Here is a 20,623-nt window from a genome sequence, read left to right on the forward strand (position 1 = left end):
CAGATAACTTTACAGTTAGAGCCCCAAATGCTGAAATCAAAGGCCAAATTCCTATTCATGTTAACGATTTTCAATCAGGATTATTTTACTAGAATACAATTGAAGACTTTTGTTCCAGAGCTCATTATTTCTTATTCTTTTCTCTATTATTGTTACCACAAATAGGCTTTAGGCACAGGGGACAGCTAGCTCTCAGCTTTTAATGTTAATTACGGTAATCTCCACAGACATCATCACCTCTGCTCTTAATTCATAACGTAATCATAAAGTATCAGTTCAGCTTTCTACTACAGTAGTATAGTTCACTGCATTCGGGGGGGGGGGGGGGGGGGGGGCAGCTCCCTCTAAAGTTTTTTTAATAATTCACTTAATTGCACTTAAAACAGAAGGATATTTTATTTTGTAAATGAATTAAAACTAGTAATTCAGAAGAGAAGTTGAAGAGTAAAAATAAAAGTGCGCCCTCTTGTATTTTTTCCAGTTGCATAATTCAATGGTAATTCTGACTTCATATGGAATAGAGATGGACATTATTCACTAATATAGGCTAGGGACAGGATACAAGATTAAGATGAATGGCCCTGGTTATCTACAAACGGGTGTCTTCAGGCACAGCAATGCTCAATGCACTGCCTAAGGACAGCTTCCCACTGACATCTGAGACGTCCTATAGCATCTGGAACATCTGGTACGGCCAAAGAGCTACAGGAAACCATGCTCCTGTAGTGCAGCAGCTGGAGGCCAGACAGTAAACTTCAGAGCATCTCAAATGACACTAGACATCAACATTCGAGTAACAAGAAAGGGTGTTTAAAGCCTCATTATAAATCAGTAGAGATCTCATCAGCATCATCAATGGAGTTTGGAGACTGATTCAATTCTTCCTTTCACTCTAAAGTAGACATCTAGTCACCAGTGAGTTAAATTGCTGTATAGAGATATACGAATTTAGTGGTCTTAAGCTCAAGCTGAGTCCTACCACAGATGCCTTTAAGTGTATCTTTTAAGTTCATCAATCCCAGCAGGGTTCCAACATTCAAATAGCAATAACTGCACCTTGTATGACCAAAATAAGTTAACAGAACCTACATTATTTCCCTTCTCCAGTGATTCTCAGGCAAAAATATACCCAACCAAGTTCTTGTCTTCCACCCCAATTAAAGATGCATGTCAATCAAGCAAATGCAAATTTTCTTCACATGAGAATTACTACAGACAAAAGGAAACTCAGTGCTCATTGGCAGAATCATAGAATCATAGAATGTCCTGAGTTGGAAGGGCCCTGCAAGGATAATCAAGTCCAACTCCTGTCCCTGCACACACAACCCCAAAATTCACACCATGTCTCTGAGGGTGTTGGCCAAGTGCTTCTTGAATAGCATCAGGCTTGGTGCCGTGACTGCCTCCCTGGGGAGCCTGTTCCAGTGCTCCACCACCCTCTGGGTGAAGAACCTTTCCCTAATACCCAAGCTAAACCTCCCCTGGCACATCTTCCTGCCATTCCCTTGGGTCCTGTCATTGGTCACCAGGGAGAAGAGATCAGCACCTGCCCCTCCTCCTCCCCTTGTGAGGATGCTGTAGACCATGATGAGGTCTCCCCTCAGACTCCTCTTTTCCAGGCTGAACAAACCAAGTGACAGATGCTCCTCATATGGTTTCTGTTCTAAACCCGTCACCAACTTCATGGCCCTCATCTGGACACTCTCTAGTAGCTTTATATTCCTAGTGTACTGCAGCGCCCAGAACTGCACACAGCCCTCGAGGTGAGGCCACACCAGCACAGAGTAGAGCAGGGCAATCACCTCCCTTGCCCAGCTGCAATGCAGTGCCTGATGCACCCCAGGGCACGGTTGGCCCTCCTGGCTGCCAGGGCACACTGTTGGCTCATGTTCAACTCGCCATCAGCCAGAACCCCCAGGTCCCTCTCTATAGAGCTGCTCTCCAGCCTCTCATTCCCCACACTGTATGTACATCCAGAGAATATTGCTTTAGTGCCTCAAGAAGTTAAGAAAGAAGCATCTGGATTTTTCCCTGGATCATTCCTCACCCACTCACCTATCTACCTTAACATTTTAGTACAAATCAGGAGCGCACACTTTATGAGAGTCACTTGATGATGCTCACTTAACACTTACAACCTACATTACTATGGCAGTGCCAAATGAAACCATCTTACCAATAAGCTACAAAGCATCTGGAAACACTATGTCATAAATTAAGTTTAAAATACAACCATCAAGAAACAAACAAACAAAAATACTATTGCCAAGCGCAAGTGTTTATTTTGTCTTTTGCTTTGTCTTACAGAAAAATTTAGCGGCCTAAACACTGATGACAGCAACACATTAGTCATGTTTACAATTTCTTGGATTATATCCAGCTACAGGAACATCCCACTCGCTCCATAAACATGAAATAGTAATATTTAATGGCCTTAGTATTTAAGTGAAAAAAACCCTCAAAGAGTTGTTGTCAAGACCCACGGCTACTCTCGCGTAGTGACTCCTCCATTAGATTCTTTCATATTTAGAGCTGATTGTGTATTTTCCTCTAAAAGGTTTAGCAGCCGTAACAATACTTCAGTTAAGAGATTAGCTATCATTGTCTGAGAAATTCAGTTACAGAAGCTAGTTCAGCTGCATTCTCTTTGCAAAGCATGTAAAAAATGTTTCTTCATCAGATTTAAGAGATATGACCCACAAAAAGCACACACAATGACTAAATTTACAGTTACGAAGACAGTAAATTTGAAACATATATTATTAAAAATTAGACACCATAGATGGCATCAAAATATATGTCCTAAAATGAAGAGGCGGTGGTCACACATCATATTCAAATGAGTAGGCAAAAACTATGGGAAGTCACTGCTTATCAGGGGTGGATTTGGGAACCTAAAATTAGTCTGAAAATAGAAAACTAACTAGATAGTTTTTCCTCTTGGTGATATTTATTCCCACAGCACCTAATTCTCCCATCAAGCATCCATGTCTCCAACACATTATTTAAGGATTTTGCAGTTTCAGGTGTCACTTCCTCTCTTGCTCTTATGCAACGCCTTTCTTCTGAGAATTGCAGAGCTTTTTATATAAATAATAAGGTATATAACACCTATGAATTAGGAAGTTCCACCTTTCACAGATGGAACTGAAACAGAGCTAACATGCTGCAGATCTACAAATTTTCTGAAGTCATCTTCTCCCAGAAAAGATTACAATATCTCTAATTTGCTTTGGAAAATTACTTTGTCCTAAGTGAACTCTCCTGCAATTTGAAGGCATATTATTGCAGTAATATCTAACATGAAAGATAAAGGGACTGTTACATCTTCCTGAATTAGATTTTGGTGATATGTGTCATTATCACCAACACAAGCGAACAGTAACACCACGGAGGTATCAGTCATGACTCTGTAGGTGTGGGCAAACTCCATATCACACTTTAAAAAAATTAATTCAAATCCTGCGATGCTTCAAACCACATCATACACTCACCAACTTGAATGACCAACACAAAGTGAGTTCTCTAAGTTTAAACATAAATTCACTGATTTATGAGCAAATACATTTATACTGAGTAAGAAGAATCTGATACCTCAGAGTGTTGCCATCAGCCTCAGCATGATTCGGAATGATTTTGGGCAACAGCAGTAAGCAGGCTGCCTCACCCTGCTGCAGCCTATTTAAAGTTTATGCACGTTTTATGAAGAAGGAAGGTGGTAGCAAAGCTCAGAGCAACTGTGTCTAATTGTGATTAGAGAGACAAGTAAAATCAGTCTGAGGGCTCATGTAGGAGGCCATTTTGACAGAGAGAAACTTTCTTCTCCAGCTAATTTGCACATGGCAATCCTGTTAAGTGGAGGAACATAGAGAAGGGGCTCACGTCAAAAGTTTTCACTGACAGATCATTTCTTTCCAGCCACCACTGTTCTGTAAAGATCCTACAGCTGGTGGCAGGGTGCAGAATTTGCGCTCGTAAAGCTCCCTGCAGTACCGCTGCCCCCATTACAGCATGGAAAAAGTAAACTTAGCCAGATAACTACAATCCAATCATACACTGAGCTTTTAACCGTACAGGTAGAGGGATTGACTCTTTGCTCTGTTTTGGGGTGGGGTTTTTTTGTGAGTTTTTTTTTCTTTTTGATGATATTAATCTCCATAGTACTCTTCTGAATCAATAAATCCATTACAAAAAATAAGGCATTTTCATCAGCTCACTTCAGCTGCTCTGCCAAAAAAAAAAAAAAAAAAATCTTAATTAGCCAGTATTTTTGGGCTGCTTTGTTATAATCAGCAGAATGGTGAATCTGCCCCCAGCTGCTAATAATTAAAAAGTCATTTAAGCCTGCATATCTTCAAAGTATTCAAAACAATTATGCGACAGGACTGTTATGGGGTATGCTCACTTAATATAGCTTAAAGAAATGAGATAAGAATTACTTACTGTGGATGTACATATAAGGTTGCCTTGCAACGAAGGCATGTGTGTGTGAGAGGAGATCCTCACCTGGAAAAGACTACACAACTCAGAAAATTTTCTCCAAATATTCTTTAATTGAATCTGCAGCTCTTTACCTCATCTTGGAAACATATAGTCATGCAGATAAGGCAGTATTAAATGGATAACTGCTGCCTCTGGAAAGGAAGATAAGTTAGCCTTTGGTGCTTAGATATTTGCTTTTTGATAGCTGTTCTTTCTCACAAATTTCCTCTACGAAGCAAAGATTATTTGGGATTGACAAGTCTGTGCTTTGGAATAAACATGATTTTTTTCTCTGATAGGGTGTTGGAAACAGATGCTTAAGATACAGATAACAGCATGGTCTGTCAGGCGTGTTATATAGCTTGAGGGGGTCTCAGGGAAAACGTACCAAGCCACATGAATACCTACATATGCCTAACATTGCTTATGAATCCGTACTATTCCAAAAGATACCAAAAGAAGGAAATCTTCCCCTCACACACTGCAACTTTGATGAGAAAAAGACAATTCTGCTTCCTACACTGTGTGAGAGTGGAGGCAAAAACTTAGAAAGAGGAGACAAGACCAGGAGGTTGGAGTGGCTGAAACGGAGAACTTCACACAAAACAATGCTAAGGCCTAACGAAAGCACAAGGCAATTTGATTTCTTAAAAAATACATCTCCCTCTGGGATCATTACCTATTCTGTAACCAACACCAGCTACATGTGGCATATCAGGGCTGCCAGCATTCAAGCCATCATTATCAACCAACAAACTTGCTGTCATATCCACAACTGGAGAGGAAGAAAAAGTTACAAATGGTCCCAAATTCCTCACTGCCACTTTGTTAACCACCAGTGCTAAGGCTGCTGCTCTAAATACAACCTGTGCTTTATCTGCAGCCCTAAAGGGTGGGTGCCATCTTCTCTTTAAGCCTTACTGGTCCCTAATTCAGGCCAGGATGCTTCACTGGTGAGGCAGCAAAGAGGCACTTCAGACTCTCTTTCACTGCAAGGTCTGGAGGTCTCTGCACCTTCTCAGGCTCCTTTCCCTCAAACAGCAGCAGCAGTTCTAGCAGCACTTCTTGAACCTGGTACTTCAAAGATGAGCTATACTGTTACAAGAACCCAAGATCACAGGGGTCTTCTAGACTCAATAGTCCATGGGAATTGGCTGGACTCAAGAGAACTCTAGGGAAGTACAAACATTTTAGGACTTCCCTAAGTTTTAGCTTTTATTTTTTTTTTTGAAGGGCTTGATCCACAGAAGCAGAGGTCATCTGTAAGAGTTGTCACAAATTGCAGTTGCTGCCACACGAGTGATAACGTGATCCCCTAGAGTTCTGGTGATGGAATATATTCTTTTTATTTCCCCAGATGATGTTCTGCAGCAAAATATCCCGAACTAAACACATTACATACATGCATATTTACACGTGTATGTGGACAAGCACTTGAAAATGACAGTTCCTCATAAATTTATCCATAGTTACCAACAGTCATTTTCAGATGTGATGCAGCTTAACGTACCTGTACAGGTTGCAGGTATCCTTAAATTCAGAATCTCTCCTTTTTATTACTAAGTGGCATTTAATTGCCAAGAGGTGTTGAAACTTTATTAAGCTTTATGGTTACACACATACTGCCATTCACCACTTCAAATTCAAAGTTTGCTGACATCCTGTTGGTACAGATTTTCTGTTTGAATGCTTGACACCAGCCAAGCCCTGCACTTTTCTTTTACCTGGAGTAATGGATAGCTTGATGTCCCGCAATATTAAAATAGAAGTCAGTTGTGTGCTTCATCTCATCCGTATGTCCAGAGACTTCAATCCAGTGTGCTATCGGGAGGCAGTAAACGCCATCTACTATGTTGCTCTGATTGTAAACACAACTTCGATCATGATGGGGCCCATTACCTAGAACAGAAGAAAGGACAATTGAGGGCTGTGTATCCAGAAAACCTTCTGAAAGATTTGTAGATCTGAACTGAGTATTTAAGGCAAGGAGTGGTGGTTGCTGCCTGTTCAGACTTCATTTCCCATACCATATTAAAATCTCAAATAGTTGTAACAGAAGCACTGCCACAAAGCAAGTGTTCAGCATTAAAAAAAGTTTTTGCAAATTATTTAAGAAGCATGAAAGCTATATAAGACTTCCAAATCATCAACCGTGGCACTTACAATTTCAAGAAAAATTAATTTCATTTAAGCTCCTCATCTGATGTCTAATAACAGGTGACCTCAGCGTTTAACATTTCTGCTGTGTGACCTCCCTCTGGAGGGGTCAGCTTGCTGCAGCCTGAGGTCTAGCTCTGCCACGGCACAGCAGCGTTACCGTGCCTCAGGCTTACTTCTAAGGAAATTGCCAAGCTGTGAGAACGACCTCGGAGAAAGCACAGAGTACAGCCGTGCAAGATCAGAAAGGTAAAACCGCAAACAAAGGTAGGACCGGTGACACTGGAATTGTTACTGGCTTAAGAATTCAAGAGGAAAAACACCAATGTGGAAAGGCATCAAATCCCAAAGAAGAAAAGTAAGCAGGCAGCAGACAGTGCAGCAATGAAGACCTGTTGCAGGGAGAAGTGACGGGTGGTCCTCCTCCACCTCATTCACAGCTGCCTGGCCAGCAAAGACTCTTCAGGTGTCCTGCCTTGAGACAGGACACACACTGATGCCTAGCCTAGGAGCTCATTAAATCCTACCTGTCTTTTATGTTTGCTAACTAATAAGCAATCGCTTTGTACTCTTCAGATGCATGTCCCACTTGCAGAGTCTGTCCATACACAGTAAAAGTTGCCCAAAGTGACCCTGAGAGAGACAGTCACATCTGCGATGCCGAGTGATCACAATTACCTAAAATGGCCTTGTATAAAGTAAGAAATTTTCCTTACGGTTTTCCAGTACCTGTTATCCATTACCCCTTCTTCTTCTCTTACAGCAATAGCGTGAGCCTTAGTACAGAAAACCAATTTATAACACCATGCCAGAGTAAGCAACTTAAATTGAACTGGGCCGTGTCATCAATCAAAGGTTATCTAGCCTCCAAAAATTCAGTACATGTATATCCCCTCCCCACCGTTTTTACATACTTAGTGTAATACTAATTGCCATGTAGGAATTATTGTGCAGATTAGAAGTGACCTAGTCTATAGCTTGCTTTTAATGCAAGTCTGTTACACTTGTACATTATTAACAATGTTGGAACATTTCTGAGTAAAATTATGCCCGAAGAAACATCTTCAATTTCACACTGCATGTAAATGCATGACCAGCTTCCAAACACCACATTTAGGGAAATTTGCTAGAACAAGAGCATTTTGGGAGATGTATTAATGCAATGACTAGAGAATAAGAGTAACATTTAATACTAAAGCTCAAACAATCTCCGTATTTCCAGATGACATGCAGCACATTTTATCATAACTGTGAAATATTATTTACTAAAAAGAAAAAGAGAATACTAGGCAGAAAACTATTTTCTCATGCTGTATCACTGAACCATTATGCATCATATGCAGTGGTATGACATAGCTTTTGATAAATAAGGTGAGCAAGATCAGTATATAGCTCCTGAAGCTACAAATCTTACCACCACATTTTTATCTTACATTTCTAGTTGTTTACACAGTCTTACCACTTTTAAACAGTATTTGAAGTCAGCAGAATACATTGACAAATACAATAGTGTAACGAAACCTATGGATGTTTATAATTGACTTCATTTGTTGAGCAAAATCTTTACAACCACAAATAACACATCTTGCCTTCCCCATTTTACTCTCTGACAACTGTCTGTAGCAATGCACCTTGGCCTGCCCAGCCATTGCAAGGCTGTGTCTGATTCTGACCCCCACCCACTCATGGGCAGATCTCCCATCCCAGCCTCAGCCCCATCCCCGGGGAGGTGCCCCATGCCCGGGCCTGGGACTGCCCCGGTGCCCCCCAGCTGCTTGCCAGCCCTGGGGGTATCCCCGCAGCCCCCAGCCCCCAGGAGCTGCCAGTCCTCATCACATCCTGGCAGTTTCGAACCATGTTCTCAGGATCTCTGGCTCCTTTGTTACTCCCAGCACTATACTCCTTTGTACGGGGGCACCCTTGTACCCACTCGGGCTCCCTCACAGATTGCCCCCTTCCATTACCCACAGCTGTTTTTCCTCTCCCACCCAGGTTTCTGCACAAATTTTTGCAATCACAATGTATGATCTCTCCCTCCTGCTTAATTTCTTCTTTCCTCAAGGTGCTAGTCAGTCCTACAAGACAACAAAGCCTCACTCTTTGTCTTCAATGATCTCAGTTGCATGACTACATGCTTCCTACTTTCCCATATCCAACTGCTGCTGCTTGACACGCACGTGCTTCTGTCACTTGCCAGTTTTACTGTCCATCCTCATTTCTCCTCCAGTTTTAACTCTTGGCTCTTATTTTCCTTCCTTCTCTATCATCTGCCTTCTTAAATGGCAGTAACCTCCTTGCTTTGTAACCTTTTCACCTTCACCATCATTCATTCCCTTACCTAGCCTACAATCACACATGAAAGCGGGGCCAAGAGTACATTGCCACGAGATGTTTGTTTCAACTGTTCCCTCAAACAGGTTTTGACAAATCTCATTCTGAAAAGCTTCCTTCTCTAATTGTTATTTATTGCTGTTGATTTTTCTGTACCACTCAACCTCACCTTCCTGCTGTGGCCTACAGTCAAACAGGAATCTCGGAAGGTACATTTCCATTTTGGCTGTTATACTTCGGTAAACAATAACAGCTTGCATTCGTAACGTTTTTTCATAACTCCACAGCTCTTTAGTACTCCTTACCTTATATACTGATCTATGAATTAACAACCCTTTTACTGAAATATGTCATCTGTGCAACAGAGTGTATATGAATATACATTCAACACATATATATTCATGTGTGTATATATATTCATGTATTTGTTGAATACATATTCAACAAATGCAGTGATATAATTTCAGACAGGAAGGGGAGAGCACTACCGCCTCCAAGAAATACCAATTTAGAGAACAGTATGATCATACTGAGCTGTCCAGGAAACTGAATTCTCCATTCCCCTTGCGAGAGTTATGAAAGAAGGCAATTACAAATGATCAGCATCTCACTACCCAGGCAATAGCCGAACGATGCACAAGTGCTTCTCACTGTAGTTTGCTTCATAAGCTGCATTTAACAAATAAGTTTCAAAAAAAAAAAAAAAGAGAAAATTGTTGTATCAGTTCACATAATGCTTCTGCTAGCACAGTTTGTCACAGGAAAACCATAATATTTTGGATGCCATAAAACAGTGCAAGGAAACAGTTTCAGAAGTAGAGCCAGATGACAAGTTTGGAGGAGTACAGTAGAGCTCATCTATAATTTAGAGCTGCTATAAAAGGGCCAAAGATTTAATTCTCTCAAATTCTATCTTCCAGAGTAATTTAATACAAAAATAAGTCAGCCAATGAAACCAACTTTCATTCAAGGTAACTGATCATAAACAGTGTTTTAAACAGAAAACAATTAGCATCACTTACATGTTCTGTTATATATTTGCAGAACATATACGGCTAGGAAAAGGGGTGCAGCTTGGGTGATGAGCAGAAAGCATTAACTGGATAATCCTCAGTTCTTCCTTTTCCACTCCTATCTTTTTAAACCTTTCCTCCTGACTTTCCTCTATCTGAAGCACGGTGCATCAGCCTCATGGTATGACATACATCCAGGCAAAACATGCTTTAGTCTCATCTTAGCCCCTTTATCTCTGCTGATGGAGCAGGCTCCTTGCATCTCTTTTGCAGTAGTTACATGACTCCGTCAGACTCAGACGAGCTGGTCCAAGACTTCCCACAAGTACAGGAAGAGTTTGTGCCAAGAACAAAAAAGCTTTCAGAGTCAGAGGGCAGGATAAAAATCTGGCACACTAGAGTGAAAAGCTTACTCTCCCTTCCGTCGCCACAACAGGCCAGGCAGTCCTTTCTGGATTTGGATCCCTGGAACACGGGGACTTTCCCACACCCAGGGCAGGACTCGGGCAGGGCGTTAGCTCCAGGCAGTGACCAACAGCACCACCACTTCCTTGCTCTCTCTCTGGTCCAGGGCTGTTTGTGGGGCATGGTTGGTTAGTTTGGGAGTAAACAGAGCACCCAATGAAGGCAGCAGGACCTTCTCAGTGCATCAGAAACGTGTTGTGGTCATTTCTGATTTATTTGTTTCTGTTCAGGAACCAGACAGAAAAGATAGAGGCCACTGCAGAGAGAAGTGCCATGAGATTGTATGTATGCAGAGTCTGGACGTGTCTGCTCATGACTGGGGCTGCTCATACCCACACCAATTTCCTGCTCCACTTATTTCCCCCACAGGTCCCAGCTATCTGCATAATCTGAAAGGCCACTGCACCTTTGGATCTTCTAAGTGACTTCCTAAGAAGTCAGACTCAGCAGCCCATTCCCACAGAAACTCAGCTCTATTACTCACTTCTCAAATGCACAAAGCACTTCACAACATAAATTACCAAAACTGAAGGACTAGTGCTGAAGTTCAGTTTCTGTACCTGAAGCTTGGAAAGGTCCCTTCTACAGGCTAGGAAGGCTACCCTGACCGTCCTGGGCAACCACACCTGTCAGGGTGTCCCTACATCACCGCCTGGCATGGCACAAACAGAGAACATCCAGGATTTAATTTGCTGCAATCCAACATGCTTCCGTGATCACGAACGCACATCGGATCTTTACCAACAAAGTGTGCACCACTGGCGAGTCCGAGGCACATACTGCTCATGCAGAGATGGAACAGCCAGAGGACTCTGCATCCCTATTAGGTGAAACAGCTTGAAGCATAGCAGTGCTGAGCGCGAGGGCATACTGCAAAATCCCTAGGGGAGCTCCAAGGCAAATTCTCACCAAAGGGAAGACTCTGGTGCCTAAATTGTTTATGTAAATACATCTGTCCCCTTACACTGACTAGTCTCCCCAAACCTTGTACAAAGACTTCAAGATACTTTGAAGAACTCCCCTATGACTCCACCAGTCTCCAGAGCGGGAATTCATCACAACTCTCATTTAAATGCCCTGCTGAGGCACAACAGCTCTGTGCCTCCTCACCAGCATTTGCAAGACAAGAGCGCTGGTTTCAGAACCAAATGCTGTTTTCTCACATGTTGCTCGCAGCACACATCAGACCACTGGGTAGGTTTCCACGTACTTTTAATATGAAATAAACAATTATTTGGGTGAAAATTTAGGGTTTTCTATAGTCAAGAAAACACTGTGCAGCCTCAAAGATTTGTGGGAATTTTAACAGCATTTCAACTTCTCTGTTCCTAGAGCCAGTACTAAAGCAAAAAAAATTCAAATTCCACATGCCTGTTTGCCATCACAGAAATAAAAACAAGTAAAACTCCCCTTTGAGAAAGGGAAAAGTGCAACAGGAAATGTGGTGTTTTACAGCCCAAACCACTCTAAATTAGTATTTCCCTTCATCTTGTTTTTATTCATGTTGTTTCAATTGATAAAACATTTGTTTATTTATTTGAGAAGCAAATACACAATTCTTTGAAAACATGTAAAATTCAACAATGAGAAAAGAGTCAGTAAAATTTCTAAACAGTACTGATCCTCTTGTTAACTGATCATGTGGACTTTCCTAACTAAAGAATGAAAGGAATTTGGAAGAGCTTATTAGGAGATACAGGTCCCAGTTCAGCTGATAGGGTAGCGCTCTTTTTCCTTCAATAATTCCCAGAATTATTTTATTTAAATAATATCTGTGACTTTTCACCGCAAAAATGCTTACCTGAAAGAGAAGCTTAAAAAATAAGTTTCTAGGCATGAAATTATAAAAACCCATTGCTTTTGCAGCCCACCTGTTGCGCTCTCTACTGCAGATGGTTGTGCAGTGGAATCCACTGATGTAGGGAACTGCTGCAGAGGAAAGGAACCAGCAGCCCCGCTTACAGCTCAAGCCTCATAGAGGGCCCTTTCACAATCCGCACGAGTGCACGCATGGCTCCTGGTTTATTGCCTATGAAGGATGATCAAAGTGGCACAGGAAGGAAGCTGGCTGCACAAACAACCAAACAAAAAATTAAAACCAAAGATCTCCATATAACTGATAAATGGCACTAGCAAAAGACGGATACAAGAATGAAACAGAGGAAAAACAGATGAAGATATAGTAAGGGAAAAAAAGAAGTCCAGAGATCAAGGACTAGAAGATAAGCAGGGACCAGAAGAGGATCTTCTAAAATTTGAGCTAACCACATGCAGTAACAGAACACAAAGAAAAACCTTCAGTCGCTATTTATTATAACTGTACTGCAGAAATGAAAAAAGCATAATCTAACAGTCTACCAGCAGCACAGAGGACAGCTGCACACAGATTGCATAATGGTCTGGAAGAGCCACACTGGTGAAATTATCAGCTTGATCCTAAAAGATAACGAGCAAAACCTAGGCCAATGAAACTTCTCAGCACGAATAAGTGTGGTGAGCAAAAAACCACGAATGAATGGAAAAAATAAGATTGCTCTTCCACTGTCTCCGCAGAGCTCTATGCAGCAAAGCCACTTAGTATACTGCTCAGCCACAGCTCTCCCGGCTACCAGCTTGTTGCATACCTTGCTGGAATTGTTTTTCCTTTTTTTTTTTTTTTTTTTTTTTTTTAAACTGTGTGAGGGAAGGTGTGTAGAAACTCCAGGGCACAGCGGTGGCTGTAGAGATGCTGTGTATCTCACCCTTGCCTTAGCCAGGCCCTATGCCAAGACCTACTGCTTCCAAACATCCAAACCCCAGCAAGGTCAGCGTGTTTCTCAATTCACCGCTCCCTTTGAAAAACCACAGGGCTACTTAGATGACCATAGATACACACATTAACTTCAACAGCAACTAACAAATCCAAACAGCAAGCAGCCAGGCAATTTTCAGATCACCTACTCCCAAGTCAGTAAAAGCAAAGACTTACTTTTTTAATATTTGTCATAAATTTTGCATGAACCAGCAGGCTTTACACATGTCAAGTCAAAATTTTAAGTCTGCCTAAATATTATAAGTAACTACATTTGAAATATTAAACAGGGTCTTTTAACAAGGTAAATGAACATCCTGAGTTCATGCTTAGAAATTCCCCTGGAAGAGTTTAATAACATCATAAGCACTATAAACACTTGGGGGGGCAGAGGCATGAGGAAGGGTTGAGGAACATAAGATTTAAAAAAAAAAATACCAATAGAACAACAGGAACTAAAGGAAACATATGAGGAAAAAAAGTCTCTGAAGTGAAGGGTTTAAAAGATTAAGTACTTGCTAGCTTCCTTATCTTTCATACCAACATTACAATGAAGAAAACCCTCAAGTCCTATTTTGGACCCAATTCTCAGAGTTACCTGCATGTGCTACTGCATGGCGTCATTATCAGACATTACTCTAACTGGACCTCCATCGCTACACTTACAATGTTCAAATTTACTTACCCTTTACACCAGATTCTGTCATGAAAGTCTCCCTGCTGCCTAGCTGTTTGAACAAAATTCAATCTCTGATGTCTTGAAACAGGGACTGTCTGAATCCCACCACGGCTGAATTGCTATCGATTGTTAAAAACCAGAGAGGGACGTGAGGTTGAATTCTCCTCCCTGGAACTGAGCCAGGTCAGGTATTTTGGCAGTGTGACTCTGCCACAGGCTCTTAGACTGGAGTCCCACCCTCCTAAAGTCTCAGTAAAGCCCCCTGAATAGCAACCCTTTGTTTTTATACCCCTCAAAAGTCGCACCAAATAACACATTTTAGTTCTGTGTTGTGTACTAACCTTTACTTGTACGCTTAATATACCTAGCTTTTTAATGCTACTTTCTCTGCTGTAGGTGAATTTCTAGTATTACTTAAATACTTAATGTAAGACAAACTTAATTTGCCACACCTAGTCCACTAACACCTTCGTCATGACTGGTTTAGTTTTCAGAAATGTTTCCTTGCATCTGCCAGCCCAAAAGAGATACCAAAAAACCAAAAGGCCATTTGTATCATACACTGCACATCATAGACTTACAGCAGATTGTTTCCATATCTCATTTGGGAGGGCTGATATACAGAACCAAGGAAACAGTTTTCAACCTATTAAAATACAGGTTGAATTCAAGATCTTTTAGTCTATTTATTATGCCAGAATTAGAACTAAATGGCTCACAAGAAAGCCCTCCTCACCACTTAATGCTGTTAATCAGCAAGGCTTTTTTTACTTTTTTTTTTTTTTTTCCAATCAGAGATGAGAAAACAAGAATTTTCAAAGGCAACTTTCAAAAACGTGTTTTATTTCTCTCTCTAGGTCTGCTTAGGCACAGGTGTTTCTCAGTGGGAGCTGCTACCATACGAAGAGCTTTTAGCCAAATGCCCAGTCTAATACTGTAGATTAAGCCAGAGAAAAACAACTAAAAGGGAATTCAGCCCAAGTGAAATAGAGGTTCTTCTCAGCCAAATAGTGGAAATAGGAATAAAGGAAACACAGATGACAGAGAATGGTTGATAGCAACAAAATGTATAATGTAACAGTCTTCCTAACTGCTTTGATACTTTCTATGGCATTGCACCGTATATTACTGTTACTTTCCACCATACCAGGAAAGGCTACTGAACTGTAGGCAGGAAAAAAGCTACATCAAAATAGTAACTGTGGCAAAAATCTTAACCAAAGTATCATCCCAGTTACTTTACTTACCACTTCTCAGTGCTTCTTGTCACCAAAAATAAGTTCTTGGCCCTTACTGCATGCTGCTGTCGCTTGGAAGCAAGGGCAGGGAGTGAAGTGGGGGATGGGAAAAATGGTAAAGTTTTTGCATAAACAATGCATTTACTGTAATTTTACCATTATAACCACAAAGGATTTAATTAGGTTCTCACAGCATTCATTGCTGGCCCCTTATCATCCCTGCAGGTAGGAAATGACACATACCTGCCAAGTCCAGAGGAATGCATACGTACATATTTATTTTTATTCTCCTAATTTCGCAGTTTCATGGGCAACTCTCCATTGCTTTATTGATCTCCGATAGTCTGCTGGTTAATGCTGGCATACAGATAGGATGTAATGAAAAACTTGCTACCAATTATAATATAATCCCTGCTAAGTATGTGTCTTGAGGGGGTTGAAAAAAAAAAAAACACCAGGAGCTATAACACTTTGTAAACAAGATCCTCTCCATTCATTAAGGAGGTATTCCATAGCAGATTTCAAAGTTATCCACTTCTACTCAAAAATTTACCTCACATCTGAAAGGTGTCAAGGCGTCTAGAATTGTCCAGGAAGCTTATCAACATCCAATTGTGCTGTATGTTCCTTCCTAGTCACTACCTACCACCTACTTCTGTACAAGACTGGGATGGAGGAAGCAAGTAAAGCCCTGATTATTTTCAAAAGTGGAACAGATTACACTAAACACTGATGAAATGTGCAAGTAGCTGCAAGACGCTAGGCAGTCACTGGCTATACACAGGTAAAATGGCGACACCCAGTGGGAACACTACTACATAAAACATCTGCATTAAGAGGGGATCTGTAGATCAGCTTTGGGAAAGAAAAATATGTATCTCAGTTACAGAAAAATAATGTTGCATCTAACTGTACTTCTCAAAGAATTTTTACATTGCTTTATTCTGCTCTGGCTTAGCCCCAAATATTTTTTATCCTGTTACAATCTCTCCAACTTGAATGGCAACTAGGTATTACCTTACACAGCCTTTACAAAATCTCCCCCATTAAAATAAGAAATTATACCCATTTTGTTCCACAGATGAGGCCAAGAAGTGAGATCATTGCCACTTTAAAATGGAAATTTTAATGTGCCTTACTATCACAAATGTTTTCAGCCAGACAAGCGCTCAACCCTTGAAAGCTATGAGCAAATTTTACTTCTGACATTTTCACTGATTATATTACAACATTATGAGAAGCTTTATTACTCCATAAATACACCAGTCCTTTTGCACTACCATCAGAAGTGTATGTTGTCCAACAGACGGCTCAATCCATAACCAACAAGCTCGCAGGAGCATGAACTGCAGACGCTGGAAGGCCAACACAGCAAGCCACAGGCTGTGTCACCAAACTGCTGCTAAATTGAACTGTGTTCCACTGGTCGTTTTAGGCTTCTGAGAAACCACAGTGAACAACAGCACCACGTGAGTGCAAGCAAGACATCTCCTCTTCTCTCCTCCTCCCTCCCCAAAACTAGAGATGGCTTTATTTGGAAGGAATCAGGCCTTGCTCACTTGTTCCAATTACTAGAATGTAGGCTGATTGTGCTTTTCAGCTTTAAGTGGCAATACTGTATCTGTCAATCTTCAAGCAAGCACCAACTACAAACTAATGGTTATGTGAAAATGGATCAACATTTCAGAATATAAGCGTATACATTTTATATATTTTTTTTCCCCTTCTCAAAAGGTAAGGTGTCAATAGACTGTATTCCACCATCTCAAAATACAGTTTAGGGCATACCTTTAGTAACTCTTCTGTCCTTGTACTGAACATGTATCTTGTATAATACCCACAATTTATTTAGACCAGAGTAAAGGGGGAAAAAAAGGCATAGATGAGTGCTCAAGCATGAAGTCACAAAAATAAATTCAAGCATAAGTTTCATCTTATTTATTTATTTAGTTTTGACAGTACGCACAATATGCTTTTACTTTCCAAGCTGAAAGAGAGACATAAATAAACCCCGATCTGAAGAATCTACATCAAAAACAAATTACACAAAGACACATGGGACGCAATTGGGAGAAAAAGAAAAAAAGAAGGTATGTACATTCATTTATTTTTTCTAATGGGTAAAAACCTATTCCCAGGTTCTAATGCTCAACATGATCACCCTGTTTTCCACACACACTGTAGCACAGTTAACAACTCTCCTGGGTAACAGTTCTTTCAGCTGAGCTCACAGCAGGTAAGCAAAGTACCGTCCCTGAAGAAACCTCACTTGGGCCAGAGTACATACAGAAATCATGTGCTTTGAGCCAGAAGAGCCGTAAGCGACAGGCTCTGGATGTGGCGTCATCGCCCTGGGACAGCACAGGTAAGCATCTGGCCCTTCAGGAGCACAAGAGAGCCTCCTCTCCCACATCACCCTCCTAGAGAGGGGAACTACTTCCCTCCAGACACAAGCAACAAGCCAGCAACCCTCCTGCAGGCCAAGCCTTGCCTGAAGGCTTCCTACCAGACCACCAGGCAGAACCCAGAAGCCACCGAATACTGGCCCGTGACTTTGACTCTTCCAACCCACAGAAACAAACACCCTTGCTTTATCTTTCAGTTTCCCGATTGCATTGGAACGGCTGTAAGGATGAACTAAATTTATACTCAAAAGACACGATGCAACATGTGCAGTAGCATTATAAAAATAATATGCATTATTTGTGGAATTCTCACACAAAGTATACTAATAAAAAAATTGGGGGCAATTTTCTTAAATACGGCACATTATTTCATATCCAATATATGTAAACGTCTGATATCCACAACTGGGCAAGAGTTTCTCTGGTTACAGATGAATGCCTCACCTCATAAATTTAGAGCAAGTATCATTCTGCACTTTCCTCTATCCCTCGTGACCACGTATTCAAAATTGCAGATGTTCTGTAACTGCTAAATGTCTCCCAAAGCACATTTTAATTCTAAACACACAAGTTACTAAAGAGCCAAAGCACAGTGTTTGCTTATCAGCAAAAAAAGTTTTGTTCTTTTTTTAAAAAAGGTAGTTGACTTCTCAAACAGTGATTTTTACAAGAATAAACAGATGACAGACACATCTACAGTGTGTGTGTGCGGAAATAATCATTAAAACAGATGACATAAAAACAACCCTGCAAGATATTACTTAATTATTGAATAGAAAAACATCCTTAAGCTCCCTTCATGTAATACATGAAGAACAATGAATTTCAGGGTTTAAGCAAATTTAGTTCCTTCTGGTAAATAACAACTCAGAAAAAAAATGGTTGATACGAATGACTAACCAAAAAACCCCTCCGCGTTTGGACAATATGCCCATTTGTTCTTCTATCATCCTAGCTAAGCGATAAACTCAAACCGCTGAGCATATACTACGGCAAGAACAAAATCTCACACAGGTTAATCCTAAAACTGCGTCAGCAGCACTACTGCCAAAACAGAGTATGTTTACTACTCAACAGACTACATGTACTAAATGAGCTCCCAGGTATGGAACAAATACCTTGAGGTACCATTACTCCCAAACTAGACAGTAACCATCACCTTACAATTGCAGGTTTTCTACAGACTGGAACACTCTCTTATTTTTATATTCTGTGTGGTGAGGAATCTTTGTATACCAATATCACTGGCATATTATGTACAACCTGGCACCTTCAAAACAGACCCAATTCTGCTTCCTTGGACAGATGCAAAGATTTTTATTCCATAAATTCACTTTTCCTGCATTTCTGCAAAAGAAAAACATTGTTAAAACAGGCAGAACATACTATTTATTTTAGCTGCTAAATAAAACAATTTATATTACATGGTGTAAATAGTACTTTGTGATGTAAACTTCTACGAATGTACTATTAACATGCAGTCTTTTATTAGCATGAATAAGAAAAAACAAATGCAACAATTGTGATGATGTGCATGTTTTAGTGTATATGACAGAATGGCACTTTAAGAGTCTGATACGTATTCTTAAAATGGGTGAAGAGCAACTGCTCTACAATGTGTTATTTCGGTACATGGATTATAAGACTATTTTATAAGTTTAAAAAAAAAAAAACCCTCACAAATTACCTAGTCATCTGTCTTTCTTTCACCAGGTCCAATCCATTCGTCAGCAACAACAGGTATATTTAGAACTTTATTTGACCCAGCATACAATGGTATGAGTGTTCTCTTTTATTTAAGATACTTAAGTTAAATATACTAGAAGAGTACATGGAAACTGACTAAAGTTATTCAACATTTCACAGCACAGAACAGGAGAAAATCACGGTGGAACTACTACCAAAGCCACAAGAAGACTGGAAAAGCTGTGATAGAACTTTTCCCTGGGTTTTTTTTTTCCAGCAATTCTGACGGTAAAATTTACCGGCCTAACAATGCCACGATGACATTTCGGCTTACTGAAACAAATGAACAAATCACACCTTAAAACGCATAAGCGGGGAATCCCGAGTTCTTTACTTCTGGGGGAAGATAGAAAACAAAATATCAGGACAACGGATGCCTAAAGTAAGGGAAAAAAAAAAAAAAAAACGACTCAAACTGTTTCAAGGAACTTCTACCGACCTAGAAGACCAGCCTCCTTCTGCGTTCGCTCCCCTCCAGCCCACAGCGAAAACATGGTTTTGTTCGCGAGCGCTCACGTCATGTCTCGATAGCCCCGGGGCCTCAGCCTGCAAGCGCAGCCCGGGCCCTCCCGGCGTGGGAGGCGGCGCCGAGCCCCGGCCGCGGCCCGTTCGGCGGGGCCGCCCCTCCGGGCCCTGCTCCGGGGCACGGCGCAGGAGGCGGAGCCGCCAGCAGGGCGAGCGAGCGATCGCTCCGGGAGAGCCCCCGGCCCCCACCCGCAGCGGCCCCGGGCCGACCCTCCCCGCCGCCAGGGCACGGGCGCGGCCCGCCCGTTACCTTCCCAGAGGAGGTCGCCGCCCTGCCGCCGGAGGAACTTGTACCAGAAGGGGCCGGAGGCGTCCTCCTCCGGCAGCACCACCTCCGCCAGCCACAGCGCGGGCTCCTGCGCCAGCAGCGGGGCTGTGGGCCGCGCCGGCTTCATGGGGACGGCCCGCTGCGGGTCCCACTGCCCCAGCTCCGGCCGCGAGCCGGCCAGCAGGACCGCCCCGCCGCCCTCGGCCAGCCGGGACGGCAGCACCAGCCCGAAACGGAACAGCATGGCGGGCGCGGGCGCGGGCGCGGGCACGGCGCGGCACCGCCGCCAGGGGGCCGCGCCCGGGCCGCGCTTCCGGGCGGCCGCGGGGGCGGGGCGCCGCCCCTCCGGTACCGGGACCGGTCACGGCCGCGGCCCCGGCCCCGGCCCCGGCCCCGGCGCGCGCGGCGGGGGAAAGCGGCGGCGCTCGGCCCGCCACGGCTTTGCCCGGTCGGGGTTTGCTTCGGCGCTTGCCCGCCCGTAGCAGCGGGAGGCGACCGCCCCCCCCGGAATAGCGGCGGGGAG

At 42.2% G+C, this 20,623-nt stretch overlaps 1 protein-coding gene across 2 annotated transcripts in view; it reads right to left on the reverse strand.

Annotated features, from left to right (window-relative positions):
* EPM2A (EPM2A glucan phosphatase, laforin) overlaps positions 1-20,623 on the reverse strand; it is a 38,820-nt gene extending 18,197 nt beyond the window's left edge. Inside the window, exons 1-2 of one of the 2 annotated variants that reach the window (XM_064446976.1) lie at positions 20,083-20,623; positions 6,207-6,381 (exon numbers count right to left, since the gene is read on the reverse strand). In XM_064446976.1, the coding sequence (XP_064303046.1) occupies positions 6,207-6,381; positions 20,083-20,344 (437 nt within the window). In that variant the 5' untranslated portion in view covers positions 20,345-20,623. Of the gene's footprint in view, positions 1-6,206; positions 6,382-19,746 lie in introns of both variants that reach the window. The other variant, XM_064446977.1, reaches the window with a different exon arrangement.

The sequence above is a fragment of the Phalacrocorax carbo genome, chromosome 3 (genome assembly GCF_963921805.1).
Source record: "Phalacrocorax carbo chromosome 3, bPhaCar2.1, whole genome shotgun sequence".
Classification (NCBI taxonomy): domain Eukaryota; kingdom Metazoa; phylum Chordata; class Aves; order Suliformes; family Phalacrocoracidae; genus Phalacrocorax; species Phalacrocorax carbo.